Source organism: Apus apus, chromosome 7 (assembly GCF_020740795.1).
Source record: "Apus apus isolate bApuApu2 chromosome 7, bApuApu2.pri.cur, whole genome shotgun sequence".
NCBI classification, from domain to species: Eukaryota; Metazoa; Chordata; class Aves; order Apodiformes; family Apodidae; genus Apus; species Apus apus.
In genome coordinates this window covers 8512645-8535444 of record NC_067288.1, presented here as the reverse complement: position 1 = coordinate 8535444, position 22800 = coordinate 8512645, and the positions used below count along the sequence as shown (strand labels likewise).

Here is a 22800-nt window from a genome sequence, read left to right as displayed (position 1 = left end):
TCTGCTCTTATTAGTGGTTGTCTTTGGCATTGGATGTATGTGTACATGCAAGAAATACCTCTCTTTAGGAAACATACAGGATTATCTGTAATGCCAGGATGTGCTAGGCAAGTAGAGCTAGCATTAGGGTGTGTATCAGGAGATAGCAGTTTCTGTTTATATTAGGGGAATGAAGATTACTGTTTTCTCAGCCACAGGAAGAGTAGGGCAAAATGAGTCCTACATTCAGTGCTAGAGTGCACAGCATGTTGCTGGGCTGGGGCAAAGCAAGCAAGAAATGAAAAGGTCAGAGATATTGTTGAATAGAGATAGATGGGACTGAGTGGATTCATAAGCTCAGCCAAGAGGTGCCAAAACCAGATTGTAGGAGACTATAAATATCAGAGGTATGCCAACTGAAAAGGCTAGGAAAGGTTTATTCACAGTATTCAGAAACCAAAAGCTAAGGAAGCAGAGCCTGAAGAAAGCCCTAGAAGGAAAATTCTTACAGAATATTTAGACTAGTTTTAACAAGTAGTCAATTATATTATGGAATGACCCATGAGGAATGAGTGTCAAGAAAATAATGGGTGCTTGAAAACCATTAATCCTGTTGCCAAATGATATACAATTGTCTAGTTTTTCATGGAGTTTTTTGTTTGTTGTTTTTTATTTTCTTTCTTTTTTTTTTTTTAAAGCACTTTCTGACAGGTACTGGACTTAAGAGATTCCTTAAATCTAAGGATATTATCTGTTTGTATGTTTCAAGATCTGGGAGCTTATAGATGAAAAGCCATTCATTCCCTCCTCCTTCCCTTCAAGGAAAAAAAGCTATTAATGCTAAAAAGTGTTTACGTGCAACGCCGTTTAACACGGAGAGATGTGCCAGATTTAAAATATCTACTGCTTGCAGGCTCTGTCAATCATGTCGGACTATATTATACAACTTAACATATCAGTGTAACAAGAGAAAATAGATCATAGTAATGACAGGTCAGCTATGAAATTTTAAAGCATGAAACTCTATACATGTTCTAAAAATAATATTGGTAAATGCTTCCTAGTGCTTTAATTTCATATTAAACTGAATAAGCTGAATAATAGCAACAAGCTGAAGTTTTCTATAAAGCTGAATTTTATGTAATTAAAATGGGACCTCTGCATAGTTAGCACCCAGGCTGGGTTCATATTTTGTGCCTAGGATCTGAAACTATTTCAATCTGTACTTGGAACATATTAAATATGGTAACTGGATCTGATAATGATGTACAAATACATCCTCCATTGGTTGTTGTGAGACTCAGGCAATGTCACACCTGATGACCATATCAGACCTTCGTCTTTGTTTCTGTTTTTCTGAAGTGGGTAATACTTATGTAGTTCACAGTAACAATATATAACTGAATTTCCTTGTATTCAGTAAATGTTCAGATTTTAGTGAGGTGAAACTCAAGCTTCAGAAAATTATGGTAAACAGAAAGATTATCGGGTGGTATCAGAGATACATGCTGCTGTTTCCTCAAGTGTCTCCCACTGAAGAATGATAAATGCTGGGTAACCATTGCAACAAGAGCTGGTACATTCAAACAATCACTCTTGCAGTCTGTTGCCAAGCAGTGGCAGGGCAAGTTAAGTCACAAGTAGATTAATTTTCAGGGGGAAAAAAAAAAAAAAGAAAAAAGATGTTAGGCTTTTACAAAGCATGTCAAGATATAGGCTGTTAAGGAAAGAGCTGTCATTAATAACATGAGTCAGTCTTAGCTGCTGTGGTGATTTATATGGCCAAAGAATGTAAAAATTAGACTTTTTTTGCAGTAATGGTATTTCTAACAGTTGTTGAAGAGGAGCACTACCTGCAGTAGAAACTAACTGGAAGCAACCTATGAGTTCTGTAATGCAAAACAATAAAGGAATGGCAAATTCATAAATTCTTCCAGATATAGCAGAATTTCAGTGCTGCCATCAGTGTTGTGAGGTATGCTTCCTTCATGTGGCCATTAGGTTACAGAGTGTGCAAAATGTGAGTTCAACCTCAGCTTTCCTTCTGGGGGACTAGCCAGAGAAAGACTAATTAGACTAACCTGACAATTAACTTAGTCTGGGAACTAAGCATGTGGTAAAGAAACAAGAAACTCGTGAGCATGCTGCATTCTTGAAGTCTGAAACCATTTGCAAAGCTGTCTGCTGCTTTCCATGGAGTAGTCCTCAGGCTAGGGCTAAAGGACACACTCTGTCATTCAGAGAGACTATCCTGACCAGTTCCAAAAATTAAAAGAAAAGAGGAGAACGAAGAACTCCATGACAAAAGTAGAAGAGGAGGGGGAAACTGAGAAGGAACCAATGCTGACAATGATGGGAACAACGCCTTTCCAGATGCTACTGACTGAAGAAATGTTAAATAGTATTAGAGGATAGTATCATTAAAAGTCCGTCCAAATATTCTTTCAAGATCAGAGGCTTTAGTAGAGATGGAAAGAAGTACTTTAAAGTCCTAATTGTCTTTCTTCTGTGCAGTGTTTTTACAGGCAGCAAGTGCCTGCCAGGCTCTGAGGGCATCCTGTGTTGATACAGCCCTTGCCTACGCTGGTCTTGTAATGCTGGAGCTGCTGGTGACTCGCTGGGAAGAGTGACAGAAGATCCTCCTCCTCCTTCCTCCTTGTGCTTTTGAACACAGGAATATACGGAGATCACAGAGTCTGGAAGATAGAGCAGCACTGTAGAAAAATCTCCAGGAAAGCAGTAACTTCTTTCCCAAGCTCAGAAAATAGTGACACACTTTCATGTTTTGCTGCAGAACTGCCCAGCACCATGGAGCTGATTTTGTAAGAGAACCTTTCACTGTTGTCTAACAGTGCAAAGGGGATCCTGTACTGACTGTGAATTGAATTGAGGTGGAAAGGATGTATGTTTACATCCCTGTTACACCCCCTCTGCAGTTCCAGAGTGGTAAGAAGCCTATTAATACATTAAGCTCTAATTCTGCTTTTCAGGGTCCCATGTGTGTAGCCCTTCTATTTGGAATTTCTCCTTAAACCAGCTAATCTTAAAAGGGTGCTTGATAGTAGCAGCATTTTCCTTCTTGAATCTTTGTTTGTATGGGAATAATAATTAGCTAGCAGTGCTTCCAGACCTGTTCATTTTGAACTTGAGTGCTTGCCTTGCCTGCAGGAGAAGCCTGATTCCCAGTGAAAAGATGAGAGGTGCCCTTGACACCATCTTAATTTTAAAAATTATTTTTCTCTCTCTCTATTCCTTTTTCTATCCTCATTCTTTCCTTTAACAGCCTTGTCTTTTTCTAAGGTCTCAAACTTAAGAGAAAATAACCTTTTAAACTGTGATGACGAGCCATGAAATAAAGTGAATTTAACCTCGTATAATGAAGGAATGATTGACCACTATGGTGTGAACGGCTGAAGGACAGATGAGGAAATAAAGGAAAAAATAAAATTTGGAAGTTGGGAACAGGATGAGAACTCTGCTATAGAGCTGCTTGATTTCATTTTTGTAAAACTTACATTGTTTTATCTATCTGATAAAGACGGCAGCTCTGTGATCATTGTACTGGTAGTTAGGAAGGGGATTTTAAAAACAAAGAAACCAAAAATGTATGTAGTTTAAGCTTCCCAAGTTAGTACCAATGTGCCTACTGTCCTACCCATTACTCAAAAATAATATTTACTTATATATAATACTGTCACAGACCAGGGGATAGGAGTACAGCTGGCTGAGACAGTCTACCCTGTTGTCTGCTGGATGGTCTGCCTGTAGCAGCACCTGAAGATGTGCAGGGACATGCTTCTTTCACCCTGGCTTGAGTGCAGAATGTGAGTTCAAATGATTCAGCTTCTAGGTACCAGTCCCATGATGTTCACAGTTCAGTATCTGGGTTGAGGTTTTATTCAATTAGTTGAGTGTTCAGTACTCTCCCATACTGGCCATTTATCTGCCTCATCTTCTGGCTCCAGGAGATAGTTTCTTTCCCTCATGCATTTGCCAGTCTGATCATATAATTTTCTCTTGCAGCTGTCCAAGAGACTGGGAAAAGGGCCAAAGAGATTTAAAAGGGAAAAACAGAAAACAAGAGAAGTAAATGAAAAGGCCAAAAAACCACTTAAGAATTTATGGTGCCAAAGCAAGCAGCAGTGCTGGTGGCACAACTGGCACACAGCAGCTAACAAGACACCAGAAATGCTAAGGTCCTTAGCAGCCAGTGCTCCTCTGCATATCAGCAAGCACCCTGCCTACTAACAGGTTAGTGGGCTCTGCTCCTCTTACACTTGTTCTGCTGAAGTAAAATGGATGGTCTTCATCCCTGCTAGCAGCACTGTCCCACCCACCTGGGGGCCATGGGCAGCATTGCTTCTGAGAAACTGGAAGCCTTGCACACTCACCTCTCCTTGGGCTCAGTTCATCACTGCAATGTGTCACTTGATGGACCTTGCAAGTTCAGACACTCTTAAATTTTGACATGGTGTTAATTTATTACAACCTAGTGAAATGAGTCACTACCAAATCCATAGCTCTGCCCTCCTCCTTTCCCATATGTTTTCATGAGGATAGTGAAAAGTTTAACCTTTCAAATAACAGTCTTATTAAAAAATGTACAGTGCTAGAGCAATACAATATATCCACGATATGAAAGGACACAGCTCTAGGGTAACTCTTGCCTTTAGCTAGCAGTAACAAATCACAAGCACATTAAAAGAAAGCACAATCTATTAAAAGTGCTGTTGTGCTAGGGGGCCAGAGACCAAGGTAATATAAAAATCTGGGGCTTGCTACTGCAGAAACAATGAGACCACTTGAAATCTGAGTATCCCCTAACTCTTTGATTTAAAAGGGAGCTGGAGAAATTTAACCCTTCATAGAACCTGTGCAGGAATTTTCTGTCTTGGGTACAAGATAAGGCATATATCCAATGGCCACAAAGAGTTCCTAGCTGGGATAATGTCTTCAGACTGGGATGTTTGTTTTTAAGAATCAAACTGTGTAACTAATTTTGGTTGAGGATTTGTTCCTTCCAAGACTTTTAGTGGGACTATTTACTATTTTTCAAGTCACCTAAATGATCACTGTCTGTAACAAGACATTGCCAGATAATACTTATTCCTTTCTCCCAGCCTGGCAGGGAAATATTTTGTCTTGACATAGGGATATGTTTGGGGTCCATTATCTCCTGGCCTTAGGGCTAAAAACTGTAGTTCAAAAGGTAGATACTCTCAGTTTTTTTCAGTTGAATTGCAGTAATTTCTTTGCAGTCATATCTGGTAAGTTAAAAAATGCCATTTTATGCTTGTTACAAAATTGGCAACTGTCCCCAACTTAATCACATGTTTCCATTTATTTCAGTGGCTTTTGGATCAAGCCCTGACAAAGCAGGGTATGTGGATTTTTATTTTTTTGTATTATCCTGAATAGTGAAGTATGGTTATAATGTTCTGTGAGTGCTTTACTGTGGAAATAGAAATCATAAAATGCTGAATAAATTAATTAAATATATGTCATTTCAATTGGAATTTGAGGTTCTATATCTAATGCATATACAACTGTTCAACTGTAATGCTGGAAGAATTCCTGAACTACAGCTGCAGAAATGTAGGACTTTGGCTGTCAGTGAGATGTACTGATACTCAGATGAAAAGATTTGATCTTTTTTTTGTTGGCTGTTAGTTCATATACATTAGATACTGAGGGGTCCTGGTCTTGGATTGATTTGCTACCTTGAATCATACTGCTACTATCAACTCTAATCCTAAATCTTCACTAATTCTCATTAAAATGTGTGATTTATTTATTATGAATTTGACTTTAGTTGTAGAAAATACTTACCATCCTCAGAATCTATTGTTTCCATTCTACCTTATAGGCATTTATCAACACTTCTGACATACAAAGACACTGAAGCTCATTTCGAGCACTTTTATTTCCAGATTATCTGGGGGAAGGAGAAGGGCCAGAGAAAAATGTGCAGTGCTACTGGGAGGAACAGGAGAGGTTGGCTGCTGTACCCAAAGGCTGTGAGAACAAAGCCTGGGAGCACAGGATGGTAAGTGCCAGTTTAAGCAATCCTACTGTTTTCTCTATAAATATGAACATTGCTTGACTACATTGTATCTCACACAGGCCAACAAGAGAAGAGTTTAAAGAGTTTATAATTTTGGCCTTGTTGAAAAACAAAGGCAGGGAAGGAGCTGACGAGCAGCAAGATTAACCTTGTTTTGTCATTACTTCGCAGCATTTTACGAAATGGCATTTCACATCCAGCTCTTACAGCCTTCCCTGTTGAAAATCATGCTTGTCCTGCCTTCAGCTGTCTGGGTACACTGTTTGGTAAGAATAACTATTTTGGTGGGGGTTTTTCTAATTAAATTTCTATATAGCATCTAACAGGTATGTGGATAGCTAAAGTTACATAAGGTTTTAAAAAATGTCATTTTATTTGCATATAAAGTCAACAGAAATTTCAGAGTCTCTAAGACTTCTCTCTGTCATGCTTTGGGGAGTCCTGAATTGTGATTTAGGAGCTTACCTATTGAAAAAAATTATTTAAGATTAATATATTTAAATAGATTCTGACACACTTATTTCAGACCAGTGGAAGTCTGCCTGTACATGGATTCACTGGCTCCCTGGAGAGTAAGAGTCCTCCCTGTGAATGAAATGAGCAGAATCCTGATCCAAATCAGGAAAACAAGCCAGGTGAAGCAATTGATAAGGAAGTGGGAGGATAAAGGATGATAATTAAAAAAGGAAACAGCTTCTGCGTTGACTGACTGAGCACAGGAGTTTTTACATCAGAGCAAGAGGGGAGGAAAAGAAACTTGAGAGCTGGACATCACTGAAAGGAAGCAAAGAGAAAGTCGTGGGAGGTGAGGAGGTAAGAGTACTTTGACAGCCTAGGGAATATCAAAAGGCTTAGCAGAAGCCTCATATTGTACTCTCTTAGGCAGAACAAAAGTACAACAGCAACACTTAGTGACAGCATAAGGAAGGACAGTCAAGGGGAAGGGTTGGAACAAAAGCAAGCAAGTCTCAATGCTATTTGGAAGAAAAATAAATTGTGAATTGGACTAGATGGGATAAATTGGGGTTGGACTAGATGATCTTTTGAGGTCCCTTCCAACCCCTAGGATTCTATGATTCTATGAATTCAGGGTGAAAGCTGTGCTCTCCATGTCCTTTTCTATCTGGGATGTTGGAGAGGTCAGTCATGCAACCCACTGGGAGACATGGGAAAGTTTGTAAGCTGCTCAGGAGATGAACAGAATGAGAAATTGAAGACTGGTTACGTTAATCTAGCTATTAAGTTGTTTTATTCCTTCAGAAGGAAAAAGTGAATGGAGTTGACAGAAAAATACTGTAAACCTAGCAGTGTACAATCCAAATCCAACTTGTTTGTGACTGTGGTAAATACTGTAGGTTATGTTAAATGCAAATGTCAACACATCTTCCTTAGGATTATGGGTGTCCATAATTTTTATAGGGTTTTTTCCCTTAAGTACACAGCCATGCACACAACTTGAAATAATTTTTCATTTCAGCTGTAGAGTTTTGCCAACACACTAACACTGCCAAACTCAGACAGTGTTGCCTTGTGCTCAGATGGAGTGTTCCTGCCAGTGCCTGCTGCTGCTAGATAGAATTGCAGGAGGACAGAAGCACGGAGAGCTTGGGAGTTTTGTTTCACGGTTGGTTTATGAAAAATACTCTGATTTATTATCCATTATTTTCATTCCTGTAATATAATACCTGCACGCAGTGAATTTCAAACTCATGATAAAACCCCCGCTGGCTGAAGTTTATGGCGTCATTGAAGCAAACGTGGTGATGAATGCTGAATCTTTGCGGAGAAGATGGTGACAGAGATCGGGGCTCTCTTTCGCTGCCCGGGAGGCCTCGGGGCCATACGTGGAGCCTGCTGCTCTTTTGAGGCCGTCACAGCCGGCGCCCCCAGCTCCCGCAGCAGCCTCTGCCGAGGCCTGCGGGGTGGCCACCGCCAGAGGGACCCTCTGCACTACGGCGCCTCAAAACACATCCCTTGCTGCGCTAAAGAGCGGCCTACACAACAGTGCACCCCAGGACATCGTTTCTGAAGCTTTCACCACAGGAATCTTACCGGTAAAGCCTGGCTTGCAGCTGCAGATGTAGCCCTCGGCCTGGTCGTAGCGGAAGGCGGGCGGCAGGCCCGGGGCGCTGCCGTAGCGGGAGGCCCAGGAGCGCTCCACGCAGACCCCCCCGGAGAGGCAGGGGCTGCTGCTGCACTCCCTGATGTCCTCCTCACAGCGGGACCCCCTGTAGCCTGCGGAGAGCCAGCAGGAGAAGGTGTTTAGTATACGTCCTATTCAGTCATTCCAGACCTGAAAATGTTATTGCGGATATCGGATGCACTGGGCTTCAGGCTGGTGTGCTAAAAGCTTTCCTCTGCTCCTCTGAGGCGCGAATGTCCCCACGCAGCTCTGACAGGGCTCTGCAGCAGGGTATTGCTGTGGCTATTCTACAGTAGCTCACTGAGCTCTCCCACCGAAAGACTTTGTTATCTTTTCGGAAGCAAGGTGAAGATCTGTGGATAACACTGCATGGGGGTGTGGCTGCGCTTCCAGCTCGTGTGGCGTTTTCCTTTGCGTCAGCCCCCTGTGACAGAGGGGGGCAGGCAGTATAAATGTGGTGTTTGTGAAGTGCTTCATCTGAAGTGCCTCAAAACTCCTCGACTTCTGGAAAATGCTAAGGGTTCTGATGAATTTTCCCACTTCTAATGTATCAAGAACCGTGTAGTCCAACAACATGGTATCACTTACTCCTCACAGGGAGCCATGGTGCTGCCTCCTCAGTAAGGACATGGACATAAAACTTTCTAGAGTGACTTTTTGTTGTCAGTCCTTATGCTGAAAGATTCACAAAGTCTTTTGGGAGCACAGGGTCTGTGTCCCCAGCGGAGCTGCAAATGGCTGGATATGGAAGCACTGCTGGTAAATGAGAACTCAGCCCAGCCTATTTGACCCTATACTTCTGGACAGAGGAACTTGCACTGGTGGTATGAAGGAGACCAGTTTCCCAGTATAACACCTAGTGTAATTTTTATTCATAAATAGACAACATTTGCATTAAAAAGTAAGTTTTTAGACTAGTTAAAGGGTCATCTTAAATAAGACTGAAAAAGGGTCAGCCGCAGCAGTGATTCACGTATCACACAGGTTGAAGGATTAAGCAACTGCAGAATGGATCCCAGCTTTGACTTATCTCCGTTTTGGCTCCATAACACCAGCATTTCTGTTTTGCCTGCTTCTGCTGTGCAGGGAAATCAGTCCTTATCTGGACAAGAGAGGTTCTAGCTCACGGTGAGTAAAGCCCATCTAAATACAAGCCCATAGGGTATTTTTAAGGTTATGTAGCTTAAACCTTTTATTACATCAGCAAAAATAATATAAGGAATTATCTACTACACAAGGAAACAGTGTATTTATAAGATAACTTAGAGCTTACCTGGCCAACAGTGGCATGTGTAATTGTCAGCGTTGTCCTCGCAAGTGCCGTTATTGTAGCACGGTTGTGACCAACATAGGGGAGTTAGGGTCTCACAGTGTAGGCCCATAAATCCAGTACCAGTGCAGTTGCAGCTGTACCTGCAACACAGAATACAATGTTCACTGTAGCTGGAGATCTAGGCTTTGTCCCCAAACCTGCACAGGCTTCTTGTGTAGTCTTGGCTAGTCGCTTGCACAGTTGAGTCCAGGCTGGAGACCACCACCTGGTGCTCTAGGAGAAACTGCAGAAATTGGGACACAACAATGAGCTTTTCCCTGAAATATGGGGGTTTGTCTGGGGAAAAGGCCTGCTTATGAATTCAAACTGGTTTTGACAGATTGTTTCTTCTAAGAATTATGAATTTTTTTCTTCTTTTTTTTTTTTTTTAAATTTAGGGAGGAAGGTTTGTAGTTTCCAATGCAATTTTTGTGGGCTTAACATTATTCACAAAATGAAAAAGGGGACACAGAGTGTCTTAGTATCCCTTTCTCTTGGCCTGGTAGAAATAAAATTGGTTAAAAAAATAGGGCAATTTCTGTCCCTCCCTAAGTGATATTTTCTCTTTGAGGAAAAACAATTGTTAGGTTAGAACAAAAATGACAACTGCTTGCATAGTTCTAATAATAACAGTAATATGAGCTTCCTTTTGATAGCAGTGTTACTATTATGGTTTTAGAAGTAAGCAAACTAGTATGTATAAAAGAACAATGTACAGGCAATCAGTAATGTCTTGGTGGGGTTTGTTGCATAGTTCTAATAATAACAGTAATATGAGCTTCCTTTTGATAGCAGTGTTACTATTATGGTTTTAGAAGTAAGCAAACTAGTATGTATAAAAGAACAATGTACAGGCAATCAGTAATGTCTTGGTGGGGTTTGTTAGTGGTTTTTTTAGGGGGTGAGCTAATTATTACAAAGGAGATAGCCCCTATGCTTAGGTCATAAGGTATAAGGTCGACTTGTGTGTGTGTCGTAAGAAAATTAAGGCCTTTGCAAAACAACTATGTTAAATGTGCGTGCTTGAATGATCTTTGTCTAATAATAATTATCAGGAACAAAAAATTATTATTATATTTTTGAATTTTACATGAAAATGATACACGGGTTATTGTACAATGGAAGTCATAGGGAATCTTGCTGAGCAAGAGATGAGTATACTTATTTGATAATATGGAGTAAATATATGGAGAGAAAGTAAAGTTGTTGCACATTAGGGACCATCAGAGTACAACTGGCTCCTTCAGTCTAACAGAGCAAAAAGTATAAACTTTTTACTACACTATTAAAGTGTACATAAGCAGAAACTTCTGGCAGACCAGTTTATTACTAGTGTATGGATTATTCCTAAATCGAAATCAGAGATGACTTAGACCAGGTGGCATTTGAATTCAGGATATAAAAAGTAATGAGAAAGATGTGAAAGAGAATTTTCATTCCAAGGTATGTTCTCAAAACAGAAGTCTTTCTTCTGCTGTATTTTTCACCCATTTCCTCCGTGTGCCTTCAGTTTGGTGCTGTTCAGCTTTGTGGTAAAGGGTTTTTTTCTGTCTTAGTCCATGCTCCTTTTTCCCTTTAGCCCAGAATCACAGAGCAATGAGGAATATTCACAACTGTGAAGCCCCAGCCCGTGTGCCTTTTTTCTCAGGTGTCTTTAAGTGTTTGACAGTGCTGTCAACCTTCAGGGATTCTGCAGGGTGCCCTGCTTGTGGGCAGGCTGTGACTGAGCAGGCAGATGGCTTTTTCTATTGAGTGGTACTCTTAGATACTCTACCTAGCATATTTTTGGGGTTTCTTTTTGATGTTCTCAGAATAAGCAGAAAGCAACACAGGCAGATACTCTTTCCTGTGCAATCAAAAGAGCACTGGAGGTCCTGGGAAGATTTCCTTCCTATCAAAAAAAAAAGGCTTGGAGCATGCAGAGCTGTCTTCTGTGCCTGTGCTAACCAGGCTTTATAGGTTCAACTAAGGCACCTCAGTAAATCCCTGAATTTTAATAAGAAATGTGCAATAATTTGAAACTGTTTTTTTTTTAAGAGCTCAAGTTCTACTTTGTTGCATTCATGAAACTTCACTGGAAGAACTGGTCTGAAATTTGGAAGAGTATTGGTGTTTATATTTACAGTTTTAAATAAATCTTTCACCTCACACATTTCTGTGAGAGCTCGTGACACACACAAAAGCCTCAGCTGTACTGTAGCATTAGTCAGAAAAGGAAAACTGCTGTTTAAAGACTACAATTCTACATTTAACCCAAAAAATACACAAAAGGAAGGAAATTGCTAGACACCCTTCTGTTTTGAATCACTTTGTTGTCCGACCCTTTTCATCATGTAACAAATGTCGAAAAAGCTCCAATCGTTCTCCAGATATCCTGCAGTATTACAAGCCAATTAAAATTGCTCTTACGTGTACCTCAGCTTTAAAAGCTAGGAGAAGAATGAGTAGGATTAAGTGTGGCCTGAATGAGCACCTCAGTTGCTCACCTCATGTGTATATCCTTAAAAAGCTTGCAGGTTACTAAGTGGGTCTACTGTGAACTAGTCGGGTACAAGGTGACCTCCCTCTCCCTGCTGTCAGGCTTCAGCTGCACTGGAAAATAGTAAATCTCTTTGTACTGTTCAGAGTCATTCAGTGCTGTGGCAAAGGAGCTCCACAAGGTTGGTTCTCTGTCACCAGACTGTACAAAAGCTCATTCCCAGAACATGATCTCTTCCTCTTCTCATGCAAGGACAAGCATGCCTTTTACTGACATGACTTTTGGATTGATTCTTGGGACACTAAAATCTTTAAAACTGCTGTATAAAAACTGGACACAATAGAGGACAAACACTGTGAGAGGAGCGCTTGCATGAATACACTTACAGTATTACTAAGTGTTACAATAATATCAGCTTTCACGCTGAGCTTATCCATACCTATTTTTTATTTGGGAATCTCCTGCTGAGTTTGCAAAGCCAGTATTAGTGAATGACTGCCCCAGCTCTGGTTGCCTGGTCTGCACTTGGACCTCTCTGTGGGGCTATTAACAGTAGGTGAAGAAGCTCCCTTTTCTCTTTCTGTGTATTCTCGTGGTTTTTTTTCTTTTTTTTCGATGGGCTACAGGTTGTTTTGACTAAGGAACTGTTGACCTATAAGCCTGTAAAGTTCCAAACACATTTCCTAAAGAGATCTATTATTATAGTTACTACTATTAGTTTTCCTCTGCCTCCTCTTTCTAATGCATCTGTCTGTCAGCGTGGGCAGCCGCTGCTGGCAAATTCAGTTTTATACACTCCCACGTCTCTCTTGGAAACTAAAGTTTGATGAGTGTTAGAAACAGAAGTCATCCCTAAATGACAATCCCCAGGGCCAAACAACATGTTGTAAATATTTAAAGTAAAAGTACAAATGTTTCTGAAAAATTTACTTCTTTGTCAGTCTTTGCCATAAATATTTTGTGGTCCTATTGGCTCTGACACTAGACTTGCATTCTGTAATCATTTACAAATTTAACCTGAAGTCAGTGCAGGGTGAGGGAGTGAAATCCACAATGTGAAATCAAATCAGCCACCTGGCAGTGCCGGCTCTCCTAGCATTCCCAACTGCAGAGAAAGGTGCTCACAGCACCTCACGCTCGCGTTACCCCGCTATGGAGGGAGGACACACCCATTGGCATCGTCCAGGCAGTGTCCCCCGTGGAGGCAGGGCTGGCTGGCACACTCGTCGATGTTGGCTTCGCAGAGGTCCCCAAGGAAGCCGGGTGCGCAGGAGCAGGCGAAGCTCCCCAGGGCGTCCTGGCAGGTCGCGCCGTTCAGGCACGGCTGTGATGAGCACTCATCTATCTCCAGCTCACAGTTTGTACCTTCAAAAGCGAAGAAAACAAGACCCCAGACTTAGGAAATAATTTGTTTTGAAGATCTCAGCCAGGACTGGTTTAGGTACAGTATTCACAGGATTTCTATTTTTTTATTTATTTTTAAGGACTTGCCTATTTTTAAAAGGCATTTCCTCCTCAATGTGCATTGCAAGACTAGTTTATTTCAAGGCTTGGGAGAGTCTGCAAAAGAACAAACCAGCTGCTGTTTACAAGAATAGGTAGAATAACAACTTTCTGTGTTAGCTTGAACATGAAAACAGAACAAACTAATTCTCAGATTATTTAAACCATGCTACTATTCTATTTACATAATACAGAAGTGACTAGTAAATGAATGACCTCAGAAAGGTCCATTTAAAGCTGCACAGTTAATTGAATTCATTGGGAAGATCTCTGTGTTTTATTGCTTACATTTTTAAGATTTAGCAATGTGTAAATAAAGCAGCCTATGATGCCATGTTTGCAACAGGTCAGAATCTTGGAGCTGCTCATCAGAGATAATTGATCAAACTAAATCCATTCTAATACTAGTTGATAGCTGTTTATGATAGTTGGTAATTCTCTGATTCTTTATGCTGTTTTTGCCAGAACTGTCCTGCTGTGAAGTTTGTACATTCTAACTTAGAACATCTTTCTCAAAACACTGAGATTGTTAGTATTTAGCACTGTCACTTCATTATTGATTTATTTTGACCCTTTTGAATATAGCATCTGTCACCGCTAAAAAAAAAAAAAAAAAGTTACAAATCCATTTTATGGATAAATATCTGGAAGTATCTTAATACCTTTAAGTATCTTGAGGTAATGCCAAAAACAAAATTTGAGGATGTTAGTTCATATTTTGTTTAGTCTTATGTGAGGGGAGAGTAGATGGACTGTTCCCCACACTCGTAACTATTTTTCATTCTATTTAAACATTGAAGTGCAGGTTCATCTTCCTATCAGTTAAGAAATACTACTACTGTAATTTTAGATAATACATTTTTATAGTTCCTTGAGACCACATATGGAACACTGGATGAGTGAAGTTGCCAGTCCTGTGCCTCCAGTTTAAGGTTCATTGATCAGCTAGGCACTACTTTCAGTGGGAGCCTGCCATGAGACCCCAGCACGGGAACTCTCTCTTAAGGCCTTATGGTAATGTACATTACAGCCAGATATAGTGAGCAATCCCTCTGTGGTCATTGCCCTGTGAATTCACTGTAATTGTAAACAATGTGTTTCCAGAAGTATGTCTAGTGACCGTAAATCTGCCAGAGCTTGTTAACAGCTTACTGTGAACGCTAAAAATCATGTGACAAAACAAGCGCTGTTCAACTGATCCTCAGTTCAGCCAAATTTAAAACTACAGGCCTGAGAACAGCCTGACGATTAGCATAACGCAGCGTTGTTGTTTTAGTTCATGTCTTTAATCTATCAAGCCCAGTAACCTGCCTTCGGCAATGTTGCCTCTGAAGAAAACTTCTCTGTGTATAATGCGTCCAGCCAAAGCGCTATGCCATGCAAACGAGGAATTCCTTCCTAGCCTCCACTGAATCTGCTGTCAGGCTTTCTTATATGTGAAGAAGAGAGATGAAGAGATTAGATCTGCATTTGCACCTCAGCCTAACATTCTGTCATTAATATGCTGTATGCCAAATATCATATGCCAGAAAGGGAAGAAAAGCACCAACAAGCTCTGCTGTGGTTATTCCATGGGGCTGCAGCACCAAGAGCAAAGGCATCCCCTCCTAGAGCAGGCAGAGTGCTTCAGCAGTTACTAAACTGCACAAGTGGTTTGATTTGAAAGACTGGGAAGGTGAATGTAAGTGGTATTTATAATTTTTGCAATTTCTTTGAAGAACTGAGATTATTTCTTATGCTGCTTGCTTTTCAAACAAGTCCTACTGTGCACTTCTTTGTACAGCCCCTATCAATAAAAAGTAAACATAGGCAAAGATGAAAGAGAAAGAGCCAGCATTTTCAGACCTGCCTGCCTACAAATATATTGTAGTCACCTTCTGATCAAAGATGCTAGGGTTTTGGAGGCTCAGTGTAGTTCCAGGTGGTCCTGCACATTCTTAGTAAGACTGGAAATTGGTACCCAGGTCACTCCTTCTGCTCTCCTGCACTGTGGTGTTGTGCTTGGGCACAGCATGTACAGAGAACCGCTCCCACGTTCCACAATCTGTATTTAGTAATCTGTCACTTAATGGACAGTGTCAGCTATTTTCTAGGCAGCAGCTTTAAAAGGGCAGGAAGAGAGCTCATAAAAAATTAAACAGAGGGAAGAGTTCAGTTTCTTGGCTTGTCCCTTTTGCACAGGTCTGTGCTAACCACCAGTTACCTGCATGCATACACAGACATAAGCTTTTACGGGTCTTGCAACACTGCACTAATCAGACACAATCAGAGAACAATGGGGCTAAATCAAATCAAAGATTTTGGTGCCCAGAATTTATGAACTGTGACAAGCTCTCTTTGGTTGTACATGCCCTCTGGTATTTTTGTTTTGAAACCCATTTGAAATGTGGCCAGTACTACTGGGCTCCACTCACATTACAGTTGTGTGGTGAGGAGTTAGGAGTCCCAGCAGCAAGCTGATAACCTGGGTGAGAGGCAGGAGTGTTGGTTTGAAACTTAAAAGCTGCAGAGGGAAACAGACTTCTCACTTTGCTGGCAATTGCTGTTGGATGTTGCTTTTGATATCCGCAATGATCCTGCCATGAGCTTGTTGGGAAGTGAGACCAGTACTTGAGGTATTTAATCCTGTGATAAAGGCTGAAGTGCCTCTGCCTCCTTTTGAGTGTCTAAGACTTATGGTGCATCTACTCTAAATGTTTGCATGGCGTACATATTATTGGTAAGAATACCTACGAGAACCTAAAAATTCATCAGGAATAATTTCTTCTTACTGTGCAGAGTTCATCCCAGCTGTGGTTAACCACAGGAAAAGGTATTGCACCAAGACTGAATCTAGCCCATTGTACCTATTGTATCTGCCACTGGAAAACTTTCTGTTACTCTTGCCTTGGGCTAAGACTCGTTTCTGGAACTGCCATGTACCCCTGATAATTCACACTAAAATGTTCACTGGCAATGGAGGACTGGCTTCAGCTGTGTCCAGCAAGGTAATTAATGTCCCTTAGCTGTGGTTAATAACAGACTCTTACACCAAGCTCTGTTGGGGTGAATTAAAAGCAAGTGCAATTAGTGCAATGGAGGAAAAAATGCATTTGATTAAGTTAGCCAGCAAAACTTCAACAAACCAATTGAGCTTCATTATATAGCAGCTGTGTGACACATGTCTTGTAAATAATTTCACACATGCAGAGCATTATCATAGAAACTGCAAATTTCATGCTGCATTTTCCAGTCTTTGGCTCTTTGTGCGTTCTAACCTCTTCCATTTGTGTAAGAATTATGTGTGACATTTCTCAGCTATTTTAAGAAATGCTGCAGCATACCGATCCTACAGAATAGCAGTCATAGGCCATGAAACAAGTAGCAACCGCAGCCAATAACTCAAGCATTTGGTTAGCATTACTGCTGTAGATTTACTGTACATTCTCTATCTACATATCAAGAGATATAACCTTTTTAACATCGTAGGGAAATGAGATGAGGCTGGATGACTTCCCACAGTAATTCATGGTGTCAGGCCAGGATAATAATGGTTGGCAAGATCCCCTGACAGAGTAAATGAGGGGTTTTATTACCAGTGGGGACACCTCAGGGCTTTCATCAAGTAATCCCTCTGGCTTGCACATTTAGTCCAACTCACAGCAAGGTGCAGAAAACAGCAACAAAGAATACTTCTGATAAATCATTTTGTTAAGGAGCCTTTAAAAGCTGGTGCTTTACTGCTGAAGGAACAGTCTGCTATTCCTCTATAGAATTATTATTATTATTAGTCTCTTTGCTGCTGGAAGCAGTGCCAGAGCTGTATGTCAAAACACTGCAGCCTCTTCTGCTTTGTATTTTAGACTTCTTCTTTGATTTTCTCCTAATTTCTTAACTCTGCTTGCGCTGCGTGTGGAGTACTTGGTGACATCTCTTGCTTTTTGGTAAGAACAGAGAGCATCAGCCTGGGAAACTGCAGGATTTTCTGATGAAAGTGGAGCAATTCCAGCAGAATTAGTTTCCTCCAGCAGTTTGTGTTGATCTAAAACTTCATTTCTTTTGTTTGGACTTTACTATTTTATTATGTTTTCTCTCTCTTTGTCTCTAGGGCGTACACTCCATCTCTTTCAAACCGAGTTCCTGGGCTTTGGATCCAGGCCTGAACCCCACTAACAGTGCCAGTTAAACAAATACAGTTTCCTGAATACAACAGGAGGCCTGGGCTGGGTCTGATCATTGCAGAGTAACCATGCTGGTTGTTAATAGGTTTTTCCTTCCTTCTGCTCTTCGGCTTTCCCCTGGTTTTGTAGTTTTCTCCTCAGCTGGCCTGGGCTCAGGCACCCGCTGGCAGCAGCGGGGTGGCGGGAAGGTAACAAGCTTCCTTCAAATAACATTCTCTGTGCTCATGAGGGATATTAACTGAGGGCTGGCTTCCAATGAGTGTTGTGTCAGGCACGGGAAAGCTGCTTCTTACCTCTGACTTCCCCTCCTGCATGGGGATTTGGGGATGGAGCTGTAAACCACATAGCTTATTTCTTATTCATTTGAATCACTTGAAGCAATAGCTGTTTTTTCCTCCCTTTTGCTGCATGACTCTTCTTTGCTTACCTGACTGGCAATCTATCACTAAAATGTCTCCCCTTTCTCCTTTTAATGATCCAATGTGCTACCTCTTGCAGTTCTACCCCTGAATACAGCTTTGAAATTTGAAGGGAGCTGCCTCTTGCAAGGATTATATACTCTCCAGTAGAGGAAGCAGGCAAGAAAAATCACACCCATACCTTAAAAATGGAGCCACATAAAATGGGATTATCAAAACAAGGGCAGTTTGGGAACCTGGTAACACTTTTCTTTCTATTTACCTTACATAATGTAATGGTTGCAAATGAGTCCTTGGTTTCTGGTAAGGGCAGAGAAGAGGAAGTTAACATGAAACATCTAGGTTTAAGAGTAGAGTTTGTCGAAATTAGCAGATCAAGTAAATCTCATCAGATTTTTAACCTTGTGAAACATAGGTTTTGTCTGAGGACCAAAAACTATCTATGGCACTCTGAGAACAAGCATTTTGAGAACATTTGTTTCTTTTAGAAGGAAAGTTAACCTAGTGCTATGATATAGCTTCATTTTCTCAAAATGGCTTTGTATTTTTTTTGTAAATGTGTCATTTCTTTAATACTTGTGGTACATATAATAAATTCACACTGATAATGCACCAACAGGCAGTGGTATCAAAGCTGAAGGTTAGGTGGTAATACAGATATGATTAAATAAGTTTGTGGCTGGGAGAGTTGAACTTGGAACATGAATTACAATGGTTCTGCACGATGCAGAGGAAAGGTTGATTTCATAGTGCTTACCTGTGTATCCAAGGGGACAGATGCAGTTGTACTTTCCTATCTGGTTGAGACAGGTTGCCCCATTCAGGCATGGATCCGACACACATTCATTCACTTCCAGGTCACAGTGCTTGCCTTGGAAGCCTGGGACACAGTAGCAGGAGTATTCATCAACCCCATCTCTGCACACCGCTCCGTTGTGGCATGGTTCGGAAATGCATTCATCAAAATCCACTTCACAGAGTGTACCTGTGTATCCCGCACTGCAAAGGCAGGTGGGCCCAGCCAGGCTGTTATGGCAGGTGCCTCCATGTTCACAAGGGTTTGTGTCACACATGCTGACAGCTATTTCACAGGTAGGTCCATTATACCCAGCAGGGCACTCACAAGTAAAGCTGAGGTTTCCAGCAGAGCTTAAACAGGTAGCGTTTTGAAAACAAGGGTTTGAGGAGCAAGGGTCAGAGGTTTTATTGCAGAGTTCCTCCACGCTGTCCACTAATGCATCTGCACAGCGGCAAGTATCATCTTTATGACCAGCAATGCATGTAGAGTTCTTTTGGCAAGAGTTTGACAGGCACCTGGAATCATTTCCTACGCAAAGTGACTCTAGAAAGGAAACACAAAAAAATCCTGAGGGCTTCCACAGCACTGGGAATAACCGAGTGAAAGAAGTGCAACCCTTAATACAACTGTGCTTCAAAACCACCAGCTCCAGTTGTTGGCTGTTGAGAAGAAAACAGGGCTGGTAACTGTGTGTTGCATATTAGCAGACTAATACATGTAAATGAAAACAATTATGATAATACAAGTAGGTTATAATTTCCTGGTTTTGTGTCTTCCCAAAACCATGGCCTGGAGTGTCAGGATTGCTTAACACTATATTAAGAGTTATACTTGCAACAATATTGGTGGTTGTCAACAGATACCCAACAATATGGAATGTATTTAGGTATCTTTAATATAAATTTATTTTTTTACTAGACAAAAAGAAGTTGAACCACATATTTCAGTTCAATACCACTTCATATTCTTTTGTGGCAGTTTTTGTGTTAAGGGTTCAACAAAGCTAAATGACTCACATGCAGTTATAGCTCAAGTGGTTCAAACCATCATGCACTTTGATTTTGACTTCCTGATTATGGATAGTAATTTGGCAGTTGTACACCGTTTCCATCACAAGGAATCTCCCAAACACCACAGATTCAAAATAGCCCTCTGAGGGTGGCTGGAAGGACATGGTGAACACAATGTAAACACTATCCTCCAGGAGAAGAGCTCCTGTAGAGTAATTAAAGGTGACTTAGAGTTATCTTGCTGCTGTAAAGATTGCCTGAGAAAAGCAATAGCTACTTCTCACTTCCCAATCAAGGAGGAGCAAGCTGTTAACAGATTGTTCATAACCCACAACTGAGAAATGCTGACAGGGTCAAAGCAGTGAAAGTACTGAAGTATATTCTTTCCTATAGAAGAAAACAAGAATTTTGCCATGAAACTGTGTAATTTTAAAAATAATTATCAACTGTTTCCCTAACAAAATAAATAGCTGTATTCAGATAAGCACAGTGTATGTATGTAGGTATATACCTGCTGCCTTAAATTCAGTGTTAGGCATACTAAGCAACAGCAGCAAGGTCCCAAATTCTGCGTGTCTGAGATGGGTGTGTTGGTGTCGGCTGAATCCTCTGCAGTCACAGCTTCACTGCCAATAACATCAAGGGAGCTAGGCTGAAGGTGCTGTACTTCTATGTGCACTATAATCATGTCTCCCAGATGCAGTACAGACATAGGTGAAGAGTGGAATGGGGTTCTCTTGATCATTAAATTCATCCCATAGTATCATGTTGCTTTTGTCGTGACTTGCCATGGTTCTGGTAGGAGTCAGTGGAAACAGTGTTAATTATCAGCACGCATCCTGCAGTGTTTTGGAATGTTGTTACTCACATATAAACTGACACACAGTTCTAAGACCCAGAGGGATGATTGCAAACGGGGTGTTTGCTCTGGACCTCTATCTTGGTCTAAAGGTCAAGCTTTTAAATGCTGAGGAGAGGCTAGTGGAAGAAATTCTGGAGTTGCCTCCAAATACTGTGCTAGTTAAATGAAACAATGGCAGATCAAACCTCATAGACAGTAATTAATGGAGAGAAGAAAGACAAGAAGTTACTTACTGACATAAACAACTGGAAGACAGGGACCATATAAATACTGACCTGAAAATCCAAATGTATGTACAGTATTTTAATTCCTACTGATCAAATTGGTAAAATCTCATCTGGAATATAATAAGAATTCTATCCAGTAGAATTTTTTTCTTTTGCAACTGATTTTCATTATGTTATAAGAAATCCTCTATAGAGGACATCTGAAGACCATCATATTTCTGGTGTGATTACAATGTGACATTCCTCAAAATATGAGGCTAAAAGTCTAAATATTTTGCATATTGCTAGAGAAAAAAGTTATTTGTATCACAGGAGGGGAGAAAAAGCAGTCATATATTGGCCAAAAACCTAAGTACATAAATATAATATATTAAATAAAGCTGAGTGTTCTTTTTGGAAAGGAGGTAGTGATTCAGAAGAGAAAAACTAATGGGCTGGAGAATGAAATTTGCGTTAAACAATCTATACAAGAGTCATGTTAACATTCTATTTTCTTCTTTCAGTTTAAACTTTTGTTCTGGAGTCTTGTGTGGAAATACAAAGAGTATGTGTCTTCCACAGCAATTGCTTGAAGATTAAAGGCAAAACAGCGTATTTGTGCAAACAGGGTGTTGTGAACGAGCTGAACTTCTCAGACAATTTCGGACCCATCTGCTACCAGTCTCTAATTATTTTCTGGTTCTTGGACGGTGATTCTGGAGGGTGGACAGAGGAGAAGATGGGGCACTGAAATACAAGTGGCATGTAGAGATGCTTCTCAATAACTGGGACTAGACCAGTGCTGATAAAGTCCTGGGACAGGTCCCTGGCTGGCTGGGGAAAGTGAGAGGCTAAGGTTGGTCACCTGACGATATCAGAAAACCACTGGAGATTACTTGAGAATACAAACTGGCTGCTGAGGATGTATTTTCATAATGTGTCTTTTAATACATAACAGAATCTAATTTTTCCCAGTAAGAGGTAGAGGAAGAAAGCCTCAGAAGACTTTACCAGCTTAGGAAAGTCAGCTATGTAGATATGACATTATGATAATAGATGGGGAGGCTGGAAAAGTTATCTCTACCTTCTGACTTGAGATGTACACAGGAACAGCAGTACCTCTGAGAATAAAAAGCACCACTCTGAATGAACTTGATGCTCATAAATATATACATTTACTGAGGCAAATATCTAATTAATACTGCTTTGAACAAGTGGAATTGAGATTTATGCAGTAACATCAATAGTAACAGTAACATTATGATTTAAATCCAATTAACAGTGTTCTTAAGGATTACATAGAGCTAGTTTTGCGATTGTTCTTTTGGGGTGTCGTATGTATAAGTAAAAGCTGAGAAATGTTGTTGTTTGAACTATTTTTAGCTGTTGTCATACTCATATATACCGAAGATGCTGAGGAGGAATACCTAGAAAATGTATGGTCTTTTCTTGGTGAAGTTTATTTAATGCAGGCTACAGTAGACCTGCTTAAGGAAGCAATCTAGACAGTGATTAGCAGGAGAACTGGAGCTTTACCTTCTATTCTTTGAAGAAAAACAGGATAAAAGGAGTACTTCTGATTTAGCTTGCCTTTAAAATTACTATCCCCAAACCATTTAACATTCAGTTTTGCAGTAGGAGTAGATATTGCATCTTAATGCAGGGTCAGTTGTATTTCCCCCAGCTCACAGCTCTCACTGAATGCAAAATTCAAGACATTGACTATAGTGTACTGACTTGCTCCACAGTCAGCAGTATCATGGACCTTTCTCCTGCTCCATACACTCTCATGTATGTTCTGGTCCTAGTTTACGTAATTTTGTATATTACCTATGTGTTTAGTTTCTTTTCTTTGGCCTGGATA

The 22800-nt window shown here is 40.6% G+C and overlaps 2 protein-coding genes across 26 annotated transcripts in view; one reads left to right on the top strand and one right to left on the bottom strand.

Annotated features, from left to right (window-relative positions):
* The window catches only part of ZBTB41 (zinc finger and BTB domain containing 41), a 91231-nt gene that overhangs the window by 4819 nt on the left and 63612 nt on the right, over positions 1 to 22800 (top strand). For 9 of the 25 annotated variants that reach the window (XM_051625278.1, XM_051625287.1, XM_051625286.1 and 6 more), the window contains 7 exons: positions 2494 to 2925; positions 4003 to 4230; positions 5329 to 5359; positions 5910 to 6025; positions 6215 to 6309; positions 6570 to 6856; positions 7521 to 9314. The gene's annotated coding sequence lies outside the window, so the exon portion shown is untranslated. Of the gene's footprint in view, positions 1 to 677; positions 973 to 2493; positions 2926 to 4002; positions 4231 to 5328; positions 5360 to 5845; positions 6026 to 6214; positions 6310 to 6569; positions 6857 to 7520; positions 9315 to 16258; positions 16468 to 17889; positions 18299 to 18792; positions 19152 to 21460; positions 21793 to 22800 lie in introns of those variants that run through there. The other 16 variants (XM_051625290.1, XM_051625289.1, XM_051625291.1 and 13 more) reach the window with 12 other exon arrangements.
* The window catches only part of CRB1 (crumbs cell polarity complex component 1), a 100195-nt gene that overhangs the window by 48822 nt on the left and 28573 nt on the right, over positions 1 to 22800 (bottom strand). The window contains exons 3-6 of the mRNA XM_051625150.1: positions 18817 to 19401; positions 13147 to 13342; positions 9460 to 9599; positions 8096 to 8278 (exon numbers count right to left, since the gene is read on the bottom strand). Coding sequence (XP_051481110.1) covers positions 8096 to 8278; positions 9460 to 9599; positions 13147 to 13342; positions 18817 to 19401 — 1104 coding nt within the window. The remainder of the gene's footprint in view (positions 1 to 8095; positions 8279 to 9459; positions 9600 to 13146; positions 13343 to 18816; positions 19402 to 22800) is intronic.